Source organism: Lonchura striata, chromosome Z, assembly GCF_046129695.1.
Source record: "Lonchura striata isolate bLonStr1 chromosome Z, bLonStr1.mat, whole genome shotgun sequence".
Taxonomy (NCBI): domain Eukaryota; kingdom Metazoa; phylum Chordata; class Aves; order Passeriformes; family Estrildidae; genus Lonchura; species Lonchura striata.
The window spans coordinates 40,985,887-41,004,497 of record NC_134642.1 but is presented as its reverse complement, the minus strand read 5'-3'; the positions used below and the strand labels follow the sequence as shown (position 1 = coordinate 41,004,497).

Genomic DNA, 18,611 nt, shown 5'->3' with positions numbered 1-18,611 from the left:
TTTATGGGATTCAGAGATCAGGAGGAAAAAAGATCACAAACACAATTAAGGTGTCAGAGGTGTTGAAGGAAAATTGAAAGTATTAAGTGCCAATTTCTGTTTTCTGAAATTCAAGCTACCATCACTGGGAGCAGCTAATAGTCATCTGAGGGCAGAGCCTGGTGTCCCTGAGAGGCTGTTTTACAAGCTGTCTACAAAAAGTACCTAACTCAAGTACTATTGACTGCTTTGAAGACAGAACCAAGAGTACACCAAGCAATTCAGCCTACTTGACTTCAGGGCTGGTGACCCCACCTATCCATGTAATGGATAAGAGCTGTGACACCTAACTAACAGGAGAAAACTTGAATAGAACTCCCATCAGAAAGAGGTTATTTGGAGTAGGCAAACGTTGGGTTAAAAACTCTTTTCTTTGGGAATGCTGAAAGGAATTATCTTGGGAAAACCCCACATGAGGTCATGATAGCTCTTATGCTGTTTGGTTACCTCCAGATGAGTTTCTTGCAACACTCCGAACCCAGAAGTTGTTTTTTTTCAGGACCCAGAAGTTGTGTCTGCACAGAATGATGGGGATGGACTAAAGCTACTGAACTTCATCCATGTATTTGCCAGTAGTCTGATGGCTGCAAAGTTTTTCCCAAATATCTGGGACAGCAAGCTGGAGAGAAAGAACATAAGTTAGAGGAGAACTGTGTTGGACATACACATAAAAAAGTCTTACTGTCAGACCATTTTAGAGTGACATTTAAAAAATCTTTTGATTCAAAATATGACCTTTTTTCTGTGCCCAGCATGAAGCAGATTGGACATGTTTTTGTAACCAGTGTCCATGAGCTCTGCATTTCTCACCTTGAATTAAAACTTCTCACTACACCACCTCGTTCATCTGAAACAGCTGCTAGTGACTATCACTGTCAGCAGTAGCTCATGATCACAGGGAGATGTTCTTGGAATAGATATACCCAGCACATCTTGTCCACAATGGGTCAGCCTTGGCAATCATTGTCATGTTGAACCTGCTTTTTAATAATTAATCCTTTTATTCTGGGTCATATTGAATTATGCTATTCCTTTAATGCCAGATAAAAGAAGTAGTTCCACATAGAAACTTACAATTTCACCTGTGCAGGGATATTCAAGGGTATATGCCACTCAAAGCTCTTCAGTTGTGTCTTATAGGCATGAAGCTGGCATTTTGAGGTATTCTCAGATGAATTCCTCTTGCATTCTATTTTTGCTTCCTCAGAAAAGGAAGAAAACGTTCAGTGGAGGGTTAACTACTCTCTTACTTAATTGCTCTTGCTGAGTCTCTTGCCGAATCTCTTGCTTAATTTTCATGCTCCACAGAACTTCACGGTATAAACAACATTACAAAAGAGAATTAACAGTTTTTTGCAAGGACGTGTCACAGGAATACCCAATCTGTGTAATTAAAGTATTGAGAAGGCTGTTTGTTTTCTGAACTAGGTATGAGTTACATAAGTAGTAATGGAGAGAGTATTTGGTAAGTTCTGGGATGATCAAACTCATTTATCATGTTTATGGGATGATGTTTAGGGAACTCTATCTGCTCCACGCTTGGACAGAAACAGATATACCTTTGAAAAGTTTCTAAGAACCTTCTAAAGTGCTTGTCCCCATCCTCATCTGACAGATGCCAACAGGAGTGTGTGCTGACAGACCCAGTGACAAGTCATTCTTTTCCCTTCAGTCTGATTGAATTCCCAGATCTGAAAATCGAGTGTTCTTAATGCTTTTGGTCTAACTGAAAAGTCTCTTCTAAACTGTAAGCCATTTATCTGAGTTCTAATTTCTCCTGCTGAGCTGTCACAGTTGAAACGCAAATCTTACCAGGCAGACAGATGCTCTGAAGGTGTAGGGAGGATTTCAATTTTAATGGAGAAGTTTTCATCTCCCTGAAACAGAAGTGCCCCAAGGACCCTTCTCACATGTTGCTTGCAAGGTCTTGCCCGCACCTAACATAGGGGGCAGAAAGCTAATTTGAGGTTGTCTGGTTGAAGGGTAGCCATGTGGCACTGCACTTGGAGTAATGTAATTAGTCAAATGTGAAAGGCAAGGCTTATGCTTGGGGACCTTTGTGAGTGCCACTGGTGGTGTTTGGAGATGTCTTAGGGCTCTCTGGGATGGTGCTGTGCCACAGTGTAGAGATCTGGTGCATAGCTCAGATGTCTCATAAGGCCTGTCCTTGATGGCACTGCTCCAGTGGCCACGGGTAGGTGCAGAGTTTCCGGGTGAGGGGCTTTACTCCCTTTCCTTACTCCCTTTCCTGCAGGAGCATCCTGCAGGAAAGCGACTGACCAGAGTGCTCAGGACAGTTCTAAAATTGCTGATGGAGATAAGTGTTCACACCAAAAAGCCTCTGGAGTGCAAAACAGCTGCTCTTTAAAGGATTTCAGAAGACCTTGCTGACGCTATGGGACTCTGTCCTGCTAACGCTAAAAGCCTTGTGCTGACTACGACTGTCTTCTTGTTTCTTCTTGTTTTAAGGTCAAGTGGCAGAAGGATGACATGGATAACAATTCCAACTTCTTCTCTGTCTCCTCGGATGGGCGGATTGTTTCATGGACTTTAGTTAAGGTAAACAGTAGGTGGCAATTTCTTTTTCCAGTCAAATTATAACCAATTGCCTCAATAGTTCAGTGATTCATTAGTATTATTTTTATTTCTAATGAGCTTGAAAAGAAATGTTAGCAATAGCAGCTGGTGCAGTCACAGCTGGATCTGAGGCTCCACATTAAACTCTGAAATGAAGCAGGGTCAGCCTACTCATTGTCAGGACCTAACCTTCATCCTGCCTGCCCCTGTAGCACCCCATGGGCCTGAAAATGAGAGATCATTTTCCTACTTGGCAGCAGCAGGAATTCAAGCCTGGTCCTTGTTCTCACACTTTCTTTGTCCCAGAAGGGTCAACCAGACATAGAACAGAATAATCTGCTTTATTTCACCACTTCCAGATTCTTATCCCCAAAATGCTTCCCTACAGATTGCAATTTGAATTGGGAGAGTATCAATTTAAATTTCTCCCTATGTGAGACAGAGTGAGAAGTACAGAGTAAGTTTGCATTTGCATTGGGCAGCATTCTATCAGACAGGCAGAGGGCTTCCCCCTGCCATGACATTACCTACTCTAATACACATCCAATACAAATTTGTAAAACTGGTTTGCATGCCCTGCCTTTGTTCACTTTTCCTTTTGGAGTAAGTTGAAATACGTTGATAGAAACCCAGAATTAATGTCCCAAAATGACCCTTAGGTTCATGTCTCTGAATCCCAATGTGTGGATTTTTCTGTTGGCTATTTCATTTTACATTTAAAAATTTCAAACCTCTTGCTAAAAATAATAGCATTGCCCTAAATATGAGTTTGAAGCAGTGGTCCCATTATTCTTCAACAAAAGAAGAAATTTCTTTACATCCTACAATGCTTATTTTTCAATCTGTTATTCCAAGGCTTGCCTGTTCTGAAATTTTTAGGCCTTGCTGCCATGGCAGGGATTAATTTCTAGCATTATATGTAAATCTGAGCCTCATGTCCAGTTTAGGAACAAATGCATCTCCTAATGAACAGTGTAAGCACAGGCAGATGGTACAGATTTTAAAGTTATTTTTAATAGACTTTTCCAGGTTCCTACATGCAGCTTCAGAATCAAAAATCCCTTCTGCAAATGCATCCCAAGTCCTTCTCCCAAAAGAGCTTCCTAGACAGGGACAGATTAAGAGAGTCTCAGCACTCAGCTCCTGTGTTTTCCACTGTTCTTGTTTGAAAGCAAAACCAGTGAAAGACTCCAAGTCAGAAAGACAATTTATTAGGAAAAGGAAAAAAAAACAAAAACCAAAATACATATGATAATACAAAAGAAAAACCACTGACAGAGTCAGAATACAACCTGACACCCTATTGGTCAGGGTGTTGGTAGCAGTCCAAATTGGAATGGCTGCAGTCCTCCTGGAGTGTCAGGTGTGGTTCTGTTGGAGCAGTGATCCTGTAGAAAAGGGTGTAGTCTTCCTCTGAAGATCCAGTGGAAAAGGCAGCTGCTCTTCTGGGAATCCTGTGGAAAGGCTGAGTCTGCTGTCCCAAAAACTCAGATTATATCCAGGTAGGCATGCTTGGTTCTTCCCTCTGGGGTGAGCATCTCACAATGGGATGCTGAAACTTTTATCAGTCATGCAGTGACACTCAATAGACCATTAACAACAGATGTCTCCCCATGGGGGAGTATTGGTTTGTGGAAGAGATAAAGAAAGATGCCCAATTAACAGAAGATAAACTGCCACACCTCTAAGAGATGGCAAATAGAATACATCTTGCCTTGCAATCTAGGCCATCCCCTGAGTAGGAATACCCAAAAGGTTTGTGTTGAAGTGGGCAGTACATGCCAGCAGCCAGACATACCAGCTGAGGTGTTTTGGCAGGGTGTAATTACTAACTGAGCCCCAGTAACTGAGTCTCAGCACATTTCCCCTTAGGAGGCAGGAAACACTGACTGAGAAATGCCGTATCTGGCACAACTTAGGTGTTTGCAGATGGACTCTGATAGCAGCTCACCCAGCAGAGGGTCTTTTACACCAGTGCTTAACTTTTCCTCATCATAATCTGTGTTTTTGCTGTCCCTTGAGCACATAGTTATTTTTTTCAAAATATCCTTAATATGATTTCTAAGATCTGCATCCACTTAGCCCATTGTCATTTCTACTTATTCCTTGCATTACTGTAATGAACTTGGCCATGTGAAAAGACTATTTTAAGTTTTTTTAATTTTATTTTTTAGATGAAATTACCTCAGAAATTGTACCTCAGACTTGTAACCAACAGCGGTGTTTTAGGTGCTGTCTGTTTTGGACATTTTTGAAGGGGACAGATATTTAACAGGGAAAACAAGAAACGGGATGAAAAGAATGTTTTGTTATAATCTGTGGGGTTTTTATCCAGCAAGGAGAAATGGACAATCTGCTTGAATTCCAGTTTCACAAGAGCTTTTTTTGGGTTTCATTTAGAGTAAAACTGAAGTCATTTGAGAGGTTTTCTAGTCTACAAAACCATGGTGCAAACAGGGAATAAAGGAAAGAGTGCTTCGTTAATCTTTTTGAGAGGGCTATCCAGAAATAAAGCTTCTTCAAACACTGTTAGCTGTTTGACACTTTCAAAGCTGAGAGAACAAAGTGAATAATTTCATTCTTTCTTCCAGCTGAATATTTGGCAAACCATACTCAAGATTTGGATAGAAGAGTTTTCAAATGTTAGCCAGGGACACTTGATCTGCCTTGATCATAGTGGTTGTCTCTGTCAGAAATGGGTACAATCATGTTGGACAAATTTCATTAAAAAACACATGAGTTCTGTGTACTTACACTATCTTGTCTTGTCTGTAGGTCCTCATAAATGTGTAAAACATCAAGGAAGGATGCAGGACTTGTGCTTCTGGATTATTCTATGCCCCCTCCTTGGATGTACACATTGCCTACCAAAAAGGAGAAATGTCTCAGCCATTTCAAAGAATTGTTTGGGATGCAGAATGGCACTGCTTCTCAGGCTGATGCTCAGCAATCCCATATTTGATTAGTAGTCGTAGTTCACCCCCTCCTGTGTGACCTACAGCTAAATTACTGAACAGCTCTGGACCTGCTTCATCACTTAAGGCTAATAAGAACTAAGGGGAAAACAGCAGCTGTAAGGCCTGATTCACTAATGCTTACAAAGTGCTCTGCAATTATTAGGCAGAAGCAACATATTATTGCTTGGTATTTCTGGAAGGCCAAATTGTCAGCAGGCTGTTTACCCAGAGGTATAAGTGAATGGCTCTGGTGACAAAGAGCCCCAGGAACAGAAGCACTTTTTATGCTGTGAAGCTGGGTACAAGATAAAACCAGCACAGCAGGGGAGTCTGCACAAGCAGGATTCTTTGTGAAGGACAGGGCTTGCAGAGACTTTCCACAGGGGCCTCTGCCATGTGAAGGTACTGGCAGAAATCATCAGAGGAATGCTGCAGAAAGGTCTATCCTTAGAAGGAAGGTCTCTTGAGGTTTGCCTTTCTACCAGAACACAGAGATAGTGTACCAGCACATCGGTGGACCTGCAAAGATCACATGTCTGTCACACTGGGTGTATCAACATGACCCACTGCAGCAGCTCCAAAGCTGCTCTTTAGACTGGACTCATGTCTTGACAGGGCACATGCTTTCTGGGGAGCAGGCAGATCTGCGAGCCTGAGCAGGGGTAAGTGCCTGCTTAGCTTGTCCTGCCTGCACTCCCAACAATGCACCAGCACTCGTATTTGGACGTGCAGTGGGACATGCTTGGCTCCCGATTCCTCTGGGTGCTGCTCTTTCCAGTTCATACACATGTACACCAGCATGTGTGGCCTCTTTCTTAGCATCTCTCCTGCCTTTGCCCACTGGATCAGACTTGTAACCAGCGTGCTGTAAGAGCTGCAAGGTGGAACTCTGCAGGAGTCTGTCCTGCTTCTTGCTGCTCTCTCACAGAACAATTTACTGCTGTCAATAGGCCAGTGCATGTGGGTGTGCAGCAGTGAGAATTAGTGAGAAGGAGGAACATTATAGGGTTTTGACCTTTGTTGAATCTTCTGTAACTTTGTATCCCCAGTGTATGATAAAAATGCCTTATAGAACATTGTCCTCTCTCAACTGCAGTAATGAACAGGTACCCACAAGATCTTCTCCCACATTCCCCAACATGGAAATTCTTGGAGTTGACTTTGCCAGGCAGAACCTCTTTTTCCACCTGAGTCCTGCTCTGGGCTAAGAGAAGCTTCAACTACAGTTTAATTCACTGAGCTAAGTAGTTATGTTTTGTTCCCACAGTGCTTTGGTGGGATATTTGCAGATTATACTATCCAGTCCACACTGGAGCCCGTACTGCTCACTAATCATTGTTTGTTCTTTTTATCACATATTCAGAGAATCACAGAACGGTTGGGGTTGGCAGTGACCTCTGGAGCCCCAGTCACAGCCAACTCCATTCTGCAGTGGTATTCCAACTCCCAAAGCTAGTCTGAGAATGTAACTTTCCCTCTGGTTTTGTTTATATTTCTTTGTATTTACCTACATTGTGTCTATTTACATCTGTCTTTTGCCTCCCACCTCCTCTGTATTTACCTACATTGTGTCTATTTACATCTGTCTTTTGCCTCCCACCTCCTCTGTAAACTCTCTGGGACACAACCTTTTGGCCCTGGGTTCATCACCTTGCACAGCAGTGTCATGATAGTTCTTTAGAACTCTGCTGAGAGCAGAAACATGGGACAGTTTTCCCTCTGAGCAAACTGCTTGCTAGATGTTGCTGGCCTCTCAGAGCCCATGAAGTTGAGAGTATTTTGAACTGAGGCTGCTCTGGGGATAACAAGATGTTAAGAAGCAAGAACCAGAAAGATGATAAGTTATTATTCAGTAATGTAAGGCTTTAGTTAGCCCCCTGAGAATATGGAATATCCAGCTTAAACCACACAGGGCGATTTAACGAAACACTATGATTTAAGCTGACTGTGCCAACTTTCACAAACAAACACTGACCCTGAAACTCAAAATTTTCCAGGTCAGGTGCATATGCCAAGGTAATGTACCAGTGGCTCTCAGTTCCAGTGCACCAAAGCATCACTCTCCTGAAGGTTTTGTGGAAAGCACCATGTTAGCAAGCTGCCAAATGTGAAACATTAAGCAACTTCTGGCCAGCTTTTTAAAATTCCTCCATAAAATTTGCTGTTTCAAAGTACTGAATGTCTCTGTATTGTTGCTGCAAAGCATGCTATTCATGTGGAATCTCCTCTGCCTGCAGAATGAGCTGGTTCACATGGATGTCATCAAGCTGTCAGCAGATGAAACAACGATGCAGGGGCCAGAGGGGCTGCAGCTGCAAACTCTTGGTAAGAGTCCAAGTTCTTGCCATGCTTATTATTTACTGACACAAAGGCTTCTAATCAGTCATTCTGGGAAATTAAACTGGGAGCAGGGTGTTGAGATGGAAAGGAGCTAAATGAAGGTTATGCCTCCTTGCTTTCATCATACAGTAGGGCAAAGTCTGTCTGGAGCAATAGCCACTGAGTCAAGTTTTACTGGTTACATATTGCCTTTACTTACATAAAAAGATGAAGTGAACATTAATTCAAGAAATGTCCATTTTACTATCTCTGTGTGGATAAAGTACACACTTGTTTGTGTCAAAGCTCAGTTTTGTTCTTGTCAGACATTGATCCAGATTGGCAAAATCAAGGTGAAAAGCAACCTCTGCCCTTTCCTGAGTGCACAGTTCACCCAGCCAGCTTTGGGATGTGTCTCATCGAGTTTGGGCTCTATAAAAACACAGCATCTATTCTGAGCTACTATATTAGGCTCCCTCCATACAAAGTGGAGTCAATGCAGTCCCTCTAGGCTGAATGCTCACATCCTGATCATCATGCGTTTGAGACAGGATGGAATGAGTCAGCTCTGGAGGTCCTGAACATAAGAAAGTCCTTGAGGAATCCTCTTATCATCCTTCTACACCTGCTTTTGGCTGAGAAGATGGGACCTCTGTTTGGAGGAGAGCCTTGCTCTGCTTTTAAGAATTGCTGTGTTTCTACGCTAGTAACTGCTGAACACTCTGTGGGAAGCTTTGCAGTGCCACAATAGGTTGCAAGAAACTGGCTAAAGCAGCACACTGCAGAACTCTCAGGGCTTTGGAATTATTTGTTAATGTTACTGGGAAATGGATTTTCAAAGACTTGTCTTGAATATTAAACGATCTATTTGAATGTTAAAAATGCAGATGGTATTAGAGAGTTGAAATTACCCTAACAATTCCTTTGAGAACTACATTTTGTTAATGTTAAAGACATAATGCTTGAGACTACTGCCTGTGCAGAAAGTTTCTGTAACTGTGTGCCTCTGAGCCTTGTCTGCTCATTCCTGTTTCTCATCTGATGGTTGCTGTTGGTATCCCTGCTGGTAGGGACAGCCTCAAGTAGTTCTGGCACTCAACAGACATCCCATTTTCTGCTCAAGAACCCTGCTGAATTTTTTTTTTTATCAACATGTGAACTGGCTTTTTTGGATGGTGATGCATCTGCCTCAGGAGCAGAAGCCACAAAATCTCAGTGAGTCACATCCTGTTTGCGGTTGACACCTGTTTTAAACATAGTTCACAATGTTGCACAACTCAGGGCATTTGACATTAACAGGATCCTTCTGTCCCTAGCAGAGAATTTCTTCCCAAATCACATTCTTTGCTATTGGCTTTACTGAAGTGAGCCTGCTAAATGGATTTTGAATTAAGGGAAAAAAGAGCACAAGCAGGTATGATGGGATACTTTCTCATTGGGCTCTTTTATGCATAGGAAGCCACTTACATTTTTGTGGATACTAAATAAACAGAAAAGATCTGTTTTCCCCAGTAGAAGGTCCTTACAATATTTATGTTTACACCAGGTATTTTAGGCTTTTAGTAAAATGAATCCTAGGCTAAAATGGTTTCCTGTTCCCTTCTGGTTCTTTCAGTACCCTTCTACATGTCTTTGGTGGTGACTGTTCAAATTGCAGGTCTTGGGGATACACACACTTGGAAAGTTTAGTAGAAGGGGTGGTTTTGATTTCTTTTGGGAGCTTCTGGCTAATAAATCACTTCTGAAAACACAGGCAGTGTGTGTTTACCATAGGCAGGAAGCATGTTTTGGCCAGTTGAACCAATTCTCTATGTGACAGACTTTTTTTTTTTTTGTTAACAGGCAGCGGGACATCATTTGATTTTCACAAAAAGATAGACTATTTGTTTCTCGTTGGTACTGAAGAGGGCAAGATCTATAAGGTAAAAATTATTTCTTTATCCTTTGTTTCCCCTGACCCATGTGTTTCTTTCAGGCTCATCATCTGAACTGTTTGCTCAGGTGGGAACAAAGTACAGCTTCAGAGCCTAGTCCTGCCCTGGGATGCCTGTGATGAGCCTGAGACCAGACCAGCACTGCAGAGGGTCACAGGGAGCTCTCTCAACAGACCCAATTAAGACCCTATTTTGCAGAAACTTTTTTCATGCAAACTGCATCCCAGAAAATGCTTTGCAGATTGCAGCTGTGCAAGTGAAGTGCTAAGTAGGATCAGAGCAGAAGTTAAAAGGCATTGATCTTCTGTCCCCATGACTGTGGGGAAATGGCAGGAAAAATATCAGTTCTTTTCCTTTTTAGACTCTTTTCCTCTTAGACTCTCTTCCTTTTTATGATAACTGTGAGCAGTGAGGCTAATGAAGCCATATTTCCTACGGATTAGCATCCTGCAGCCCTTCCCTTCCACAATCACATAGAATCATAGAATCATTTAGGTTGGAAAAGACATCTAAAATCTTTCTAGATCCTTTCCCAGTCCCACTTTCTTCTTGCTCTCCTATCCCAGTCCATTGCTACATACCCAAACCTTCCTCCTCCTGAACACCCCATGTTGTTCCTAGCCCAGGGATCCGACCTCCACACTATAACCCTTGTTTTCTGCAGACAGTGCTGGCTACCTCCCCTCCAGTGTCCTCCTGCAGCCTGGTACCTTGGTTCCCTGTGCCAGGCAGGAGCTGTCAGCCAGCCAGCTCCAGCCATGTGGCGAATGCAGTAGCCACACTGTGCTTGCCCTTCCCACACTGGGGGCATTGCCCAGATGTTTTGTTCTCTTTGGCCATTGCTTTTCACAGAATGTGTAAGACTTTAATGTTACCACATCCCAAATGCAGCCAGCTTTGGCTGAAATTGCCAGCAAGGACAAAAGTTCTTTGTGAAGAGAGATGAGCACACCAAAGGTCACAAGCATCATGTTTTCTTGAGAAATTGAGTTAAAAATAGAAAGTTTTGAGTTCTGCTGTATTTAGCTTGAAAATAAAGCCAGTAGTGTCTTCCTAATACAACTGTTATTTGCACAGCATTCCTCTGAGCTGGCTCCGAGGCTCTGTTAAATCTGTAGCCACAGCCCTTCATCCTGGGGGTATGGCCAATCAGCAGGAGGCTGACATGCAGAGCAGATGCATCCAGCCATCCCTAGAGGATGATCTAAACTCCTTCCCCCTTATCCCACCTGCAAAATGTACCTGAAACAGAATAATGACCGAAAGGAAATCATATTTTGAAATCAGTATCAATCATTTAGGCAAGATGTGCTTAACAAGTAAGTATCCCTTGCAAAGTGATGATGCTAATTGAAATCTCTCCCTCTGCCAGGCAGTATCTAGGCAGGATTTCTGAGTAGTGCTCACTTGCTTTGGACAAGATAGGTACAGAAGGGAGGTGGGAGGAGTGGGCAGCTGAGCTGATGGCAGTGGGCAGTGGGTAGGTGCACTCTTTTTTTGTTGGTGTTTCAGAACACAAAATATCCATACAGTCATGGGCAGAGGTTCTGAGTTGTCTGATCACCCACAAGAGTTGGTACCCCTGGGTATTGAACTTTAAATTGATGGGTTGTGTTTAGTCCTGATCTAAAGGCAGTAAGGAACTACAGGTTTTAAATTCCTCTGTGATTGGGTGAGTGATGCATATATGTGAGTGTGGCAGTGGATATCAGTGAGATGGGGGCCATCAGGAGAAATATTTAGTATTGTGTCCTGGCTGAGTTTTACAGGAAAGGAACACTGGTCAGGAGACAATTTGACATTGAAAAAGCTGTAGATGTTTCTGCCTTAGATCATCTTCAATGAAACGAGAACTAGGATAGGATTTTAACCTAAGAAGTGATCCCAGCCATGAAGCCATGCGGATGTTTTAGCATTCTTATGTGGACAAATGTGGAGATACACTGATACATAGCATCTCCCCTTTCTTTGTCAGGGTTACTGATAAGCAACATTCTTGAATTTGTTAGCCTCAGTGAAAAGTGACCATTCTCACATTGTGCAGCACAGCCCTATAAAACCCTGTTGGTCCCATGGGCAGGAAGAGCCTATCTTCAATCAGACTGTGGGGGTCAACACAGGGAAATCTTGTGTGTAGCAGGCTTTCAGAGTATCTACAGAAAACATGGGAAAGAGTGATTCCACCTTTAGCATCCCCCAAGAGCTTGCTATAAGCAATTTGAAAAGTTTTGGGGTCAGCTTCTGCTCCAGACATTTCTCAAGGAATACCACTTGCTACCTCCTGCAGCCTTGCTCCACTTGGATACTGGGAACAGGGACAGCCCCATGGTAGCCTGAGCAGCTCTCAGGTCCTGTGGCTGCGCTAAACAGGAGTGAGCTGCTGAGATCTCTGTGCTGCACTTGCATCTTGAGTCACATGCTGTCTGAGTCGGGGATCAAACACAGGCTGTTCTCCCCATGGGCTAAATTTTAGCTTATTTATTAAATAATTTGGAAAGTGAATTCCAGAGAAACTTTTTTTTATTTCACCAGAAAGCAGACATGCCCACAAATAGCATGATAATATGTTAATTCTTTAGCTGCAGAACAATTATGGTGAAATTCTGAAAATGGCTTCGTTAATAGTGTTTCTGAAGCTAAGAAATCATTATCTAAATTACACACAGACTAATCTATTGCCCTTTTTTGTAGAGGAGAAACTGTTTCTGCATTAATATGATTCTGTAACGCAATTCTGAATGCTTTTTTGCATATCTTACTGGCTGTTTAGGAATGTTCAGTTTGACATCAAAAAGTATGGTCTCTGAGGTTGGTGTTGTAACATTGTGACTCTAAGTCTCTGGTTAGAATAACTTCCAATAATCAGGCCTTCAGTAGAAAAATTGTGAAGAAATTTGAATACACTCATGTAAGAAGGGCTTTGTTTTTTTTGGTGTTAGGCAGCTTTCTTGAGAGTAACAAATGAATATAATAAAACCTAGTGCAAGACTGACTAGAAGAAAGAGTTATTCTAATTTTAAACAAAACTAATTCCACTCATACTCATTGTCTTATACTACATACTGGAACATTTTTATCTTTATGTTCAGGACAGGATTGTTATTATTAGAGATGACAAAGGATGGTGGTTGTTGAATCCTTATCACATCACTTGAGTTTTCCTTAAAACAGGAAGACAAACTGTTTTCTGGACAGACTCTTGACTTCAGTGACCCTTTAGTAGTAGAGAGATCATTTGCCTCAGTGTTCAGCCTTGCTTTGTATTAGGCAAAGTTGTTTTCTGTGTCTGAATACTTTATGGTTTGGGTTCTGTTCCTTATCTTCTCACCACTTTCGGGCTTGTGTGTGTGTTCTGTCTGGTTGTCTAGTTCCTGGATTGACTGAATTTTAATCAATTACCACAGGTTCTTTCTTGTACCATTTCTTTTTGTTCCTCCCTATGTGTTCATGTGCCTTGGTTTCTATTTGTGAGCTGTTCTGCAAATCTCAGCATTTCTGTTACAGATCTGTACAGTCACTGAGCTAAAACCAGGAGAGCATCTGGTGTAGCTGGCGACAGATTGTCCACCACAACATGGGACACATTTGTGTCTGGTTTTTAAAGAGCATCTGGATGTCCTGAGCTGCCTGAAAGTGCCAGTGTTGGGCAGTACTGTCTTTCTGTCGCTAGATACAAACCTCCTCTAAAAAAAATTGCTCTTGGATTTCTGTATTGTGTAGATTCTCTGTGTTCCTGTTAGTGAACTGAAGAAACTCTCTACCTTATAAGGAGAGTAATAACCACCAATTCACCAGGTATGTGGGAGAGTTTTGTGTCAGACTAACATCTAGCGTAGTGCTGTTGATGAAGATTATTCATAAGTTTTGTGTCCTCAGAGTTCTCCTTTTCTCCCAGTATTCCTCCCCCATGTTTCGTAGCCTTGTTAAGAGTCATCTTTGACTGGTTTTCTGTATTGCCATAAATGTATTTTCGCATTTCTGTCTCGTCATAAAAATATGTTTACCATTCAAACATGTCTACCATCATTTAAGTAGGAGAAAAATACTCCCAGCAAATTCGAGCAGTGCTCTGGAAGATCAGAGAGGCTGCACAAATTCCTTCTCTCTGAATCTAGTCATCCTCTTCAAAGCTCTCCTGTCAGAACTTAGGTGTCACATATTCCAATGGTTCTGTTTTCATACTGACATATCTAATAATTGTAGGGTTCTTGAACTGAATAGTAGGGAAAGACTTTGCCAGCAGTTCTAGTTAGTTCATAAGCTGTTTTTATTCATTAAAGTTATACTTCTTTTCTGAGCTTTTTCTCAAGTTTGTGGTGTTTCTTCAAAATGCATCTTGGGAAGAAAGCAGCCTTGTCTTGCACTCAGAAGTAATGATAAGGGTTGTAGTTAATGTGGTGTGGGGCTGGCAGGCACTGCCAATGCACAGTGGATGCCTTTAGGCTAAAGCACACGTTGCAAGGTTCATTTCTCACAAGGGACACAGGTGAGAGTCTGCAAAAATCTTTTTGCTGCTGATTTCATATAAAAAAATGCAGATCCCTTTCCTGTCATGGAGATATCAAAGATAGTTCTGTAGATCAGCACATTCCAGAGCATGATCTCCTGTACCAGTGCCCAGAGAGCTGCCCTGATCAAGGGCTTAGTCCCAGCAAGCCTTTGAAAACAGGCCACTGAGCATTACAATTCTGTTGGAGGCAGACAAATCTGGTTAATGCCTCACTCTTCAAAGTTTTCAGTTATTACGGACATTCAATCCACATACTTGAAAGGACAAAGCAGCTTCTCTCTTGTGTCAATTACTTGTGACCCATCATGTTGTTTCCAGCAAAGTGACTTTCAAAACAAGCCAAATACTGATTTTCCTGGTGGCTGAACAATAAGAATTTTGAAGTAATGTTACAAAACATGACATTAAAGAGGATTTCTGTCCCACAATTAAATGCAGGGGCAGCAATATAGTGTATGCAATAAACTATTAACAAGCTATAGATACTGTCAGTAAATCTCAATGGGACATGAGCCACTTTCTTGTTTCCATTTCCTACCACAACAAGGCTCTCAGGGATGTAGGAGCTGCTACTGTGGGAATGGTTTAGCACCCTTATTCCAATGCCTGCAACAGTGAACAGTAGCCAGACTGTGTCACTTGTAATAAATAGTTAAGCCTTAAGATTAGTTAGATTTTGGTTTGCAAGGGTTAAAGTTATGTAACACTTCAGAAATCCTGCTGCTTGGGCAGATGATGTGGTGCTGCATTCAGTAGGGAGTAATGAAAAGTCATTGCTGTGACAGCAGTGAGGCAAGCCAACAGAAAATCCTGAAACTAACTCCAAGCTGCTGTATGAATACAGCTTGTGAGAACACAAGCAAAAGGAAAATTCACGTGAGAGGGAGTCTTTGTTGCTAATAAAGGAAGCCTCTAACATGCTTGGAGGGAAGGAGGTTTGGGGAGGATAACCTAAAATTTCTGTGTACACAGAACTGACAGGATCTGGATCAATTCCCCTTGCAGCCAATTAGATTGTAATTTCTCCCTGCTTCATAAGCTCACACACAAAGTGACTTTTCCAAGGATCCCAAATGTTTTCCTTTTCCAGCTCTTAACAATATCCTTCATTTTGCAATTCAGCAGCATCCACAGCTGTGATGCTGCTGGTCTGACCCTTGCATGTCTCCATAGGCATTGTCCAGTTCAAGGTTGCTGTTGGCTGCCATTCAGTGGGGCCCCCCTGGCTTGTCAGGGACATGCCTGACTCCTGGACAACCTCTGTGGGTCTCACATTGCTCTGGGAAGTCTCAAGTGGCAGAACAGAAAGAGCTGCAGAGTTGTATGATGGGACAGAGCAGGCTGTCTAGGGTGGTGACAGGAGGGGACTTACAGCATCTTTCCAAAGTCCTTAGAGTCAAAGGGACCAGTAAGACATTCTTGTGCTGAGAACATGGTTGTTGGAGGTTTTAACTGTGACACTTCAAGTGTACATAGTGCTGTGGGCTTTTGTGCTTCTGAGCAGTACATGGTACTGTGAGCACACAGTGCTCCTGAGCAGTGCAGGGAAGTTCTCCCCTGCCTTTCCTGTGAACCTTTTACACAGGAGAAGCACAGCAGGAGCTCAGGCTGGCAGGAAGGCAATATAGCTTCCACTGTGGAGAATAGTCTCTGAGGTCTAGCTTGTTTAAATCCAACCACACAACTCCAAATCCTATCTCTGTGTGTTGCAGAGGGGAGCAGGATGTTGCCTGCAAGTGGGGTGAAACAGTATGTGATAAATTATTGATTTTCTGTAGCACCTCTAAGTACCAGCCACCTCTTCCCAGCCAGCCCAGAAGATCCTGAGAGGCCATACAAGCAATCAGAGGCATCTTCCTACATGAATTTAAGCTTCAGGAGGTCTAGCTCTGATTACTGAGTAGTTCTTTCCATTGCAGTGTTCAAAAACATATTCAAGCCAGTTTCTGGATGTGTTTGAAGCCCATCACATGGCTGTGGACTCAATCAGCTGGAATCCCTTCCACTTGAAAGTCTTCATTTCCTGCAGCTCTGACTGGACAGTCAAGATCTGGGATCACACCATCAGGTAGGTTCTACTGGGTTGTGGTGTGGGTGAGGAGGTCCAGCCTGACATGCCAACAGCACATGTTGACTCTACTCATACATTAGTCTCAGTTTCCTTCCCAGATGTTGATAATGTTAATTGCAGTTTTATTTTTTGTACTCAGATTTGTACTTCCCAGATATGAGATATAAGATATAGCATTGGCTTCCCCAGGAACTTGCCAAGCAGCATAGTCAGTCCAGAGCCTGACTGCTTTACTTCAGATCTGGCTTCCTTCAGGCAGAACCTACTGTAGCAGAGAAATGCTACAGAGAAATGTCAGGGACAGGTTTCTATCTTCAGGGGCCAAAAACCTCCTAAGAGCCAGAGAAGAAAAAAAAATAATTGGAACATTTTAAAATATGGGATGAAGTTCAGGGTTAGTGGTTAAGGAATGTCTGGTTTCAATCAGGAAATTGATTTTGTTGTGAATCAGTCAGAGTCACATATTTTCTGTTGCCAATACTGTTCTAATATTCAATGTTGTCAGAAGGGAGATAATTTTTTCCCATATGGTTATTAATATTAACCAGAGAGACTCCATCTTGCTGTGTTTGTCAGGAAGAAGTTTTCAAAATGCTTTCAGAAAGAAAGAAAGAAGGAAAGAAACATATTACCTTTCTTCTCATTGCAGCAAATCCTGACCCATTTGTATTGGTGCTCAGCTTTTCCTTTGGCTCAGACCCCGGCTGTCATATGACATCGAGAAATACTCCATCTCCCACTTCTGCAACATCGATGTGTTCATGGCTCAGTGTTACACTTGCAGAGTGGCCTGTGTTTACATGAATTCTCTCTGTGTCTTTTTCTATAGGACTCCATTGTTTGTTTATGACCTGAGTACTGCTGTAGGGGATGTTGCATGGTCTCCTTACTCCTCCACAGTGTTTGCTGCGGTCACCACTGATGGCCAGGTGAGAGGCTGGGCGCAACACTGCTCTGATTTGAGCTGAGAGAAAGTCAAAGGAGATTAGGGCTGAGCATGGAAGGGGGTCAGCCCAATCCTGGCCAGGCACATCAGGGAGACATAAGCAGGAACCCACCTCTCCTGTGCTTTCCTGCCTTTGGCATACACATCCCTGGGCATTAATCTCTCAGTCCTTCTCAAAGTAGGGGTTGAAAATGCATACAAGTCCCTTCCTGCTCTCCTTTTAACCATGTGAGTGAAGGTGTGCAGCTTGCACATGGTTATGCATGACTAAAATACTGAACTTCCTCAATATGAAATCCCCAGTATGTCCCTGGAGATGGAAAGATAATATTCCAGATCAGAACTCTCTTCAATGAGCTGACATCAAAGGTGCAAAGCAACAGTAGAATAAAGTGGTTATATACTTACACTAATATTTAAAAATCATTTATAGTAATATGCCCAGGGTTAACCAATAGACCTTTTTTTAAAAATCAGCATTTTTCCATCATGTGAGGCTGTCTCTAAGAGTAATAGCTTGGTAATAAACTCTGCAGACCAGTCCTAATATTGGCATGATGGCAGTTATATTTTTGCCTCTAGGCATGTATTGCAGTAGCTCAGGTGGTTAATTTGGGCTTGGCAAGTAGCCAGGACATGTAGCTATCCATCAATACTTGTTGAATACTGTAAGAGCACATTGCTCTAATACCATGAGCTTTATGTTTAGCTGGTATAAACTAGAAAGTCTGTGCAGTTTGGCCAGAATTACTCTAGCAAAAGGATATCCTTTATGTATCTCTATCATTGAATTGATGCCTTGGCTACTTTATTGTAGTTTAACCTTTATGTTATAGCAAGAAAATAATTTCACTGATACACTGGCTGAAGATGTGAATTTGTCTCTCTTAAGCAATAGATATCTCTTTGCTGGTCATGTATTCTCCCTGGAAAGCTCAGGATGCCACAGCCTACAGAATGTTGACTCTCTTCCTTCACAGTCAGGGTCAAGATTGGGTTCTTTTGTGAATCTGTCTGTCCCCAGTCTCCCATACACCAAATGAAGGGCCTGCATGAAGGCAGTGAGTGTATTCAGTGCATCAGTGACATCCTCAGATTTGTTTTCCACAAGTGACATTGTGTGTGCAAAGCTGGCAGTTACAGCTTTGATGGAGTGCTAGGGTAAGTAGGGCTGAGAGCTGGGTACCCCAGCTATGTTCTGGTGCTTAGCTGTGCAGAAAAGGACAGAGATGTCTGCAGGCAGGGATGCATGCTGGGC

At 42.4% G+C, this 18,611-nt stretch overlaps 1 protein-coding gene across 1 annotated transcript in view; it reads left to right on the top strand.

The window, feature by feature from the left end:
• DNAI1 (dynein axonemal intermediate chain 1) overlaps positions 1–18,611 on the top strand; it is a 144,628-nt gene that overhangs the window by 85,612 nt on the left and 40,405 nt on the right. The window contains exons 14-18 of the mRNA XM_077790243.1: positions 2,509–2,598; positions 7,811–7,898; positions 9,735–9,814; positions 16,256–16,404; positions 17,237–17,336. Coding sequence (XP_077646369.1) covers positions 2,509–2,598; positions 7,811–7,898; positions 9,735–9,814; positions 16,256–16,404; positions 17,237–17,336 — 507 coding nt within the window. The remainder of the gene's footprint in view (positions 1–2,508; positions 2,599–7,810; positions 7,899–9,734; positions 9,815–16,255; positions 16,405–17,236; positions 17,337–18,611) is intronic.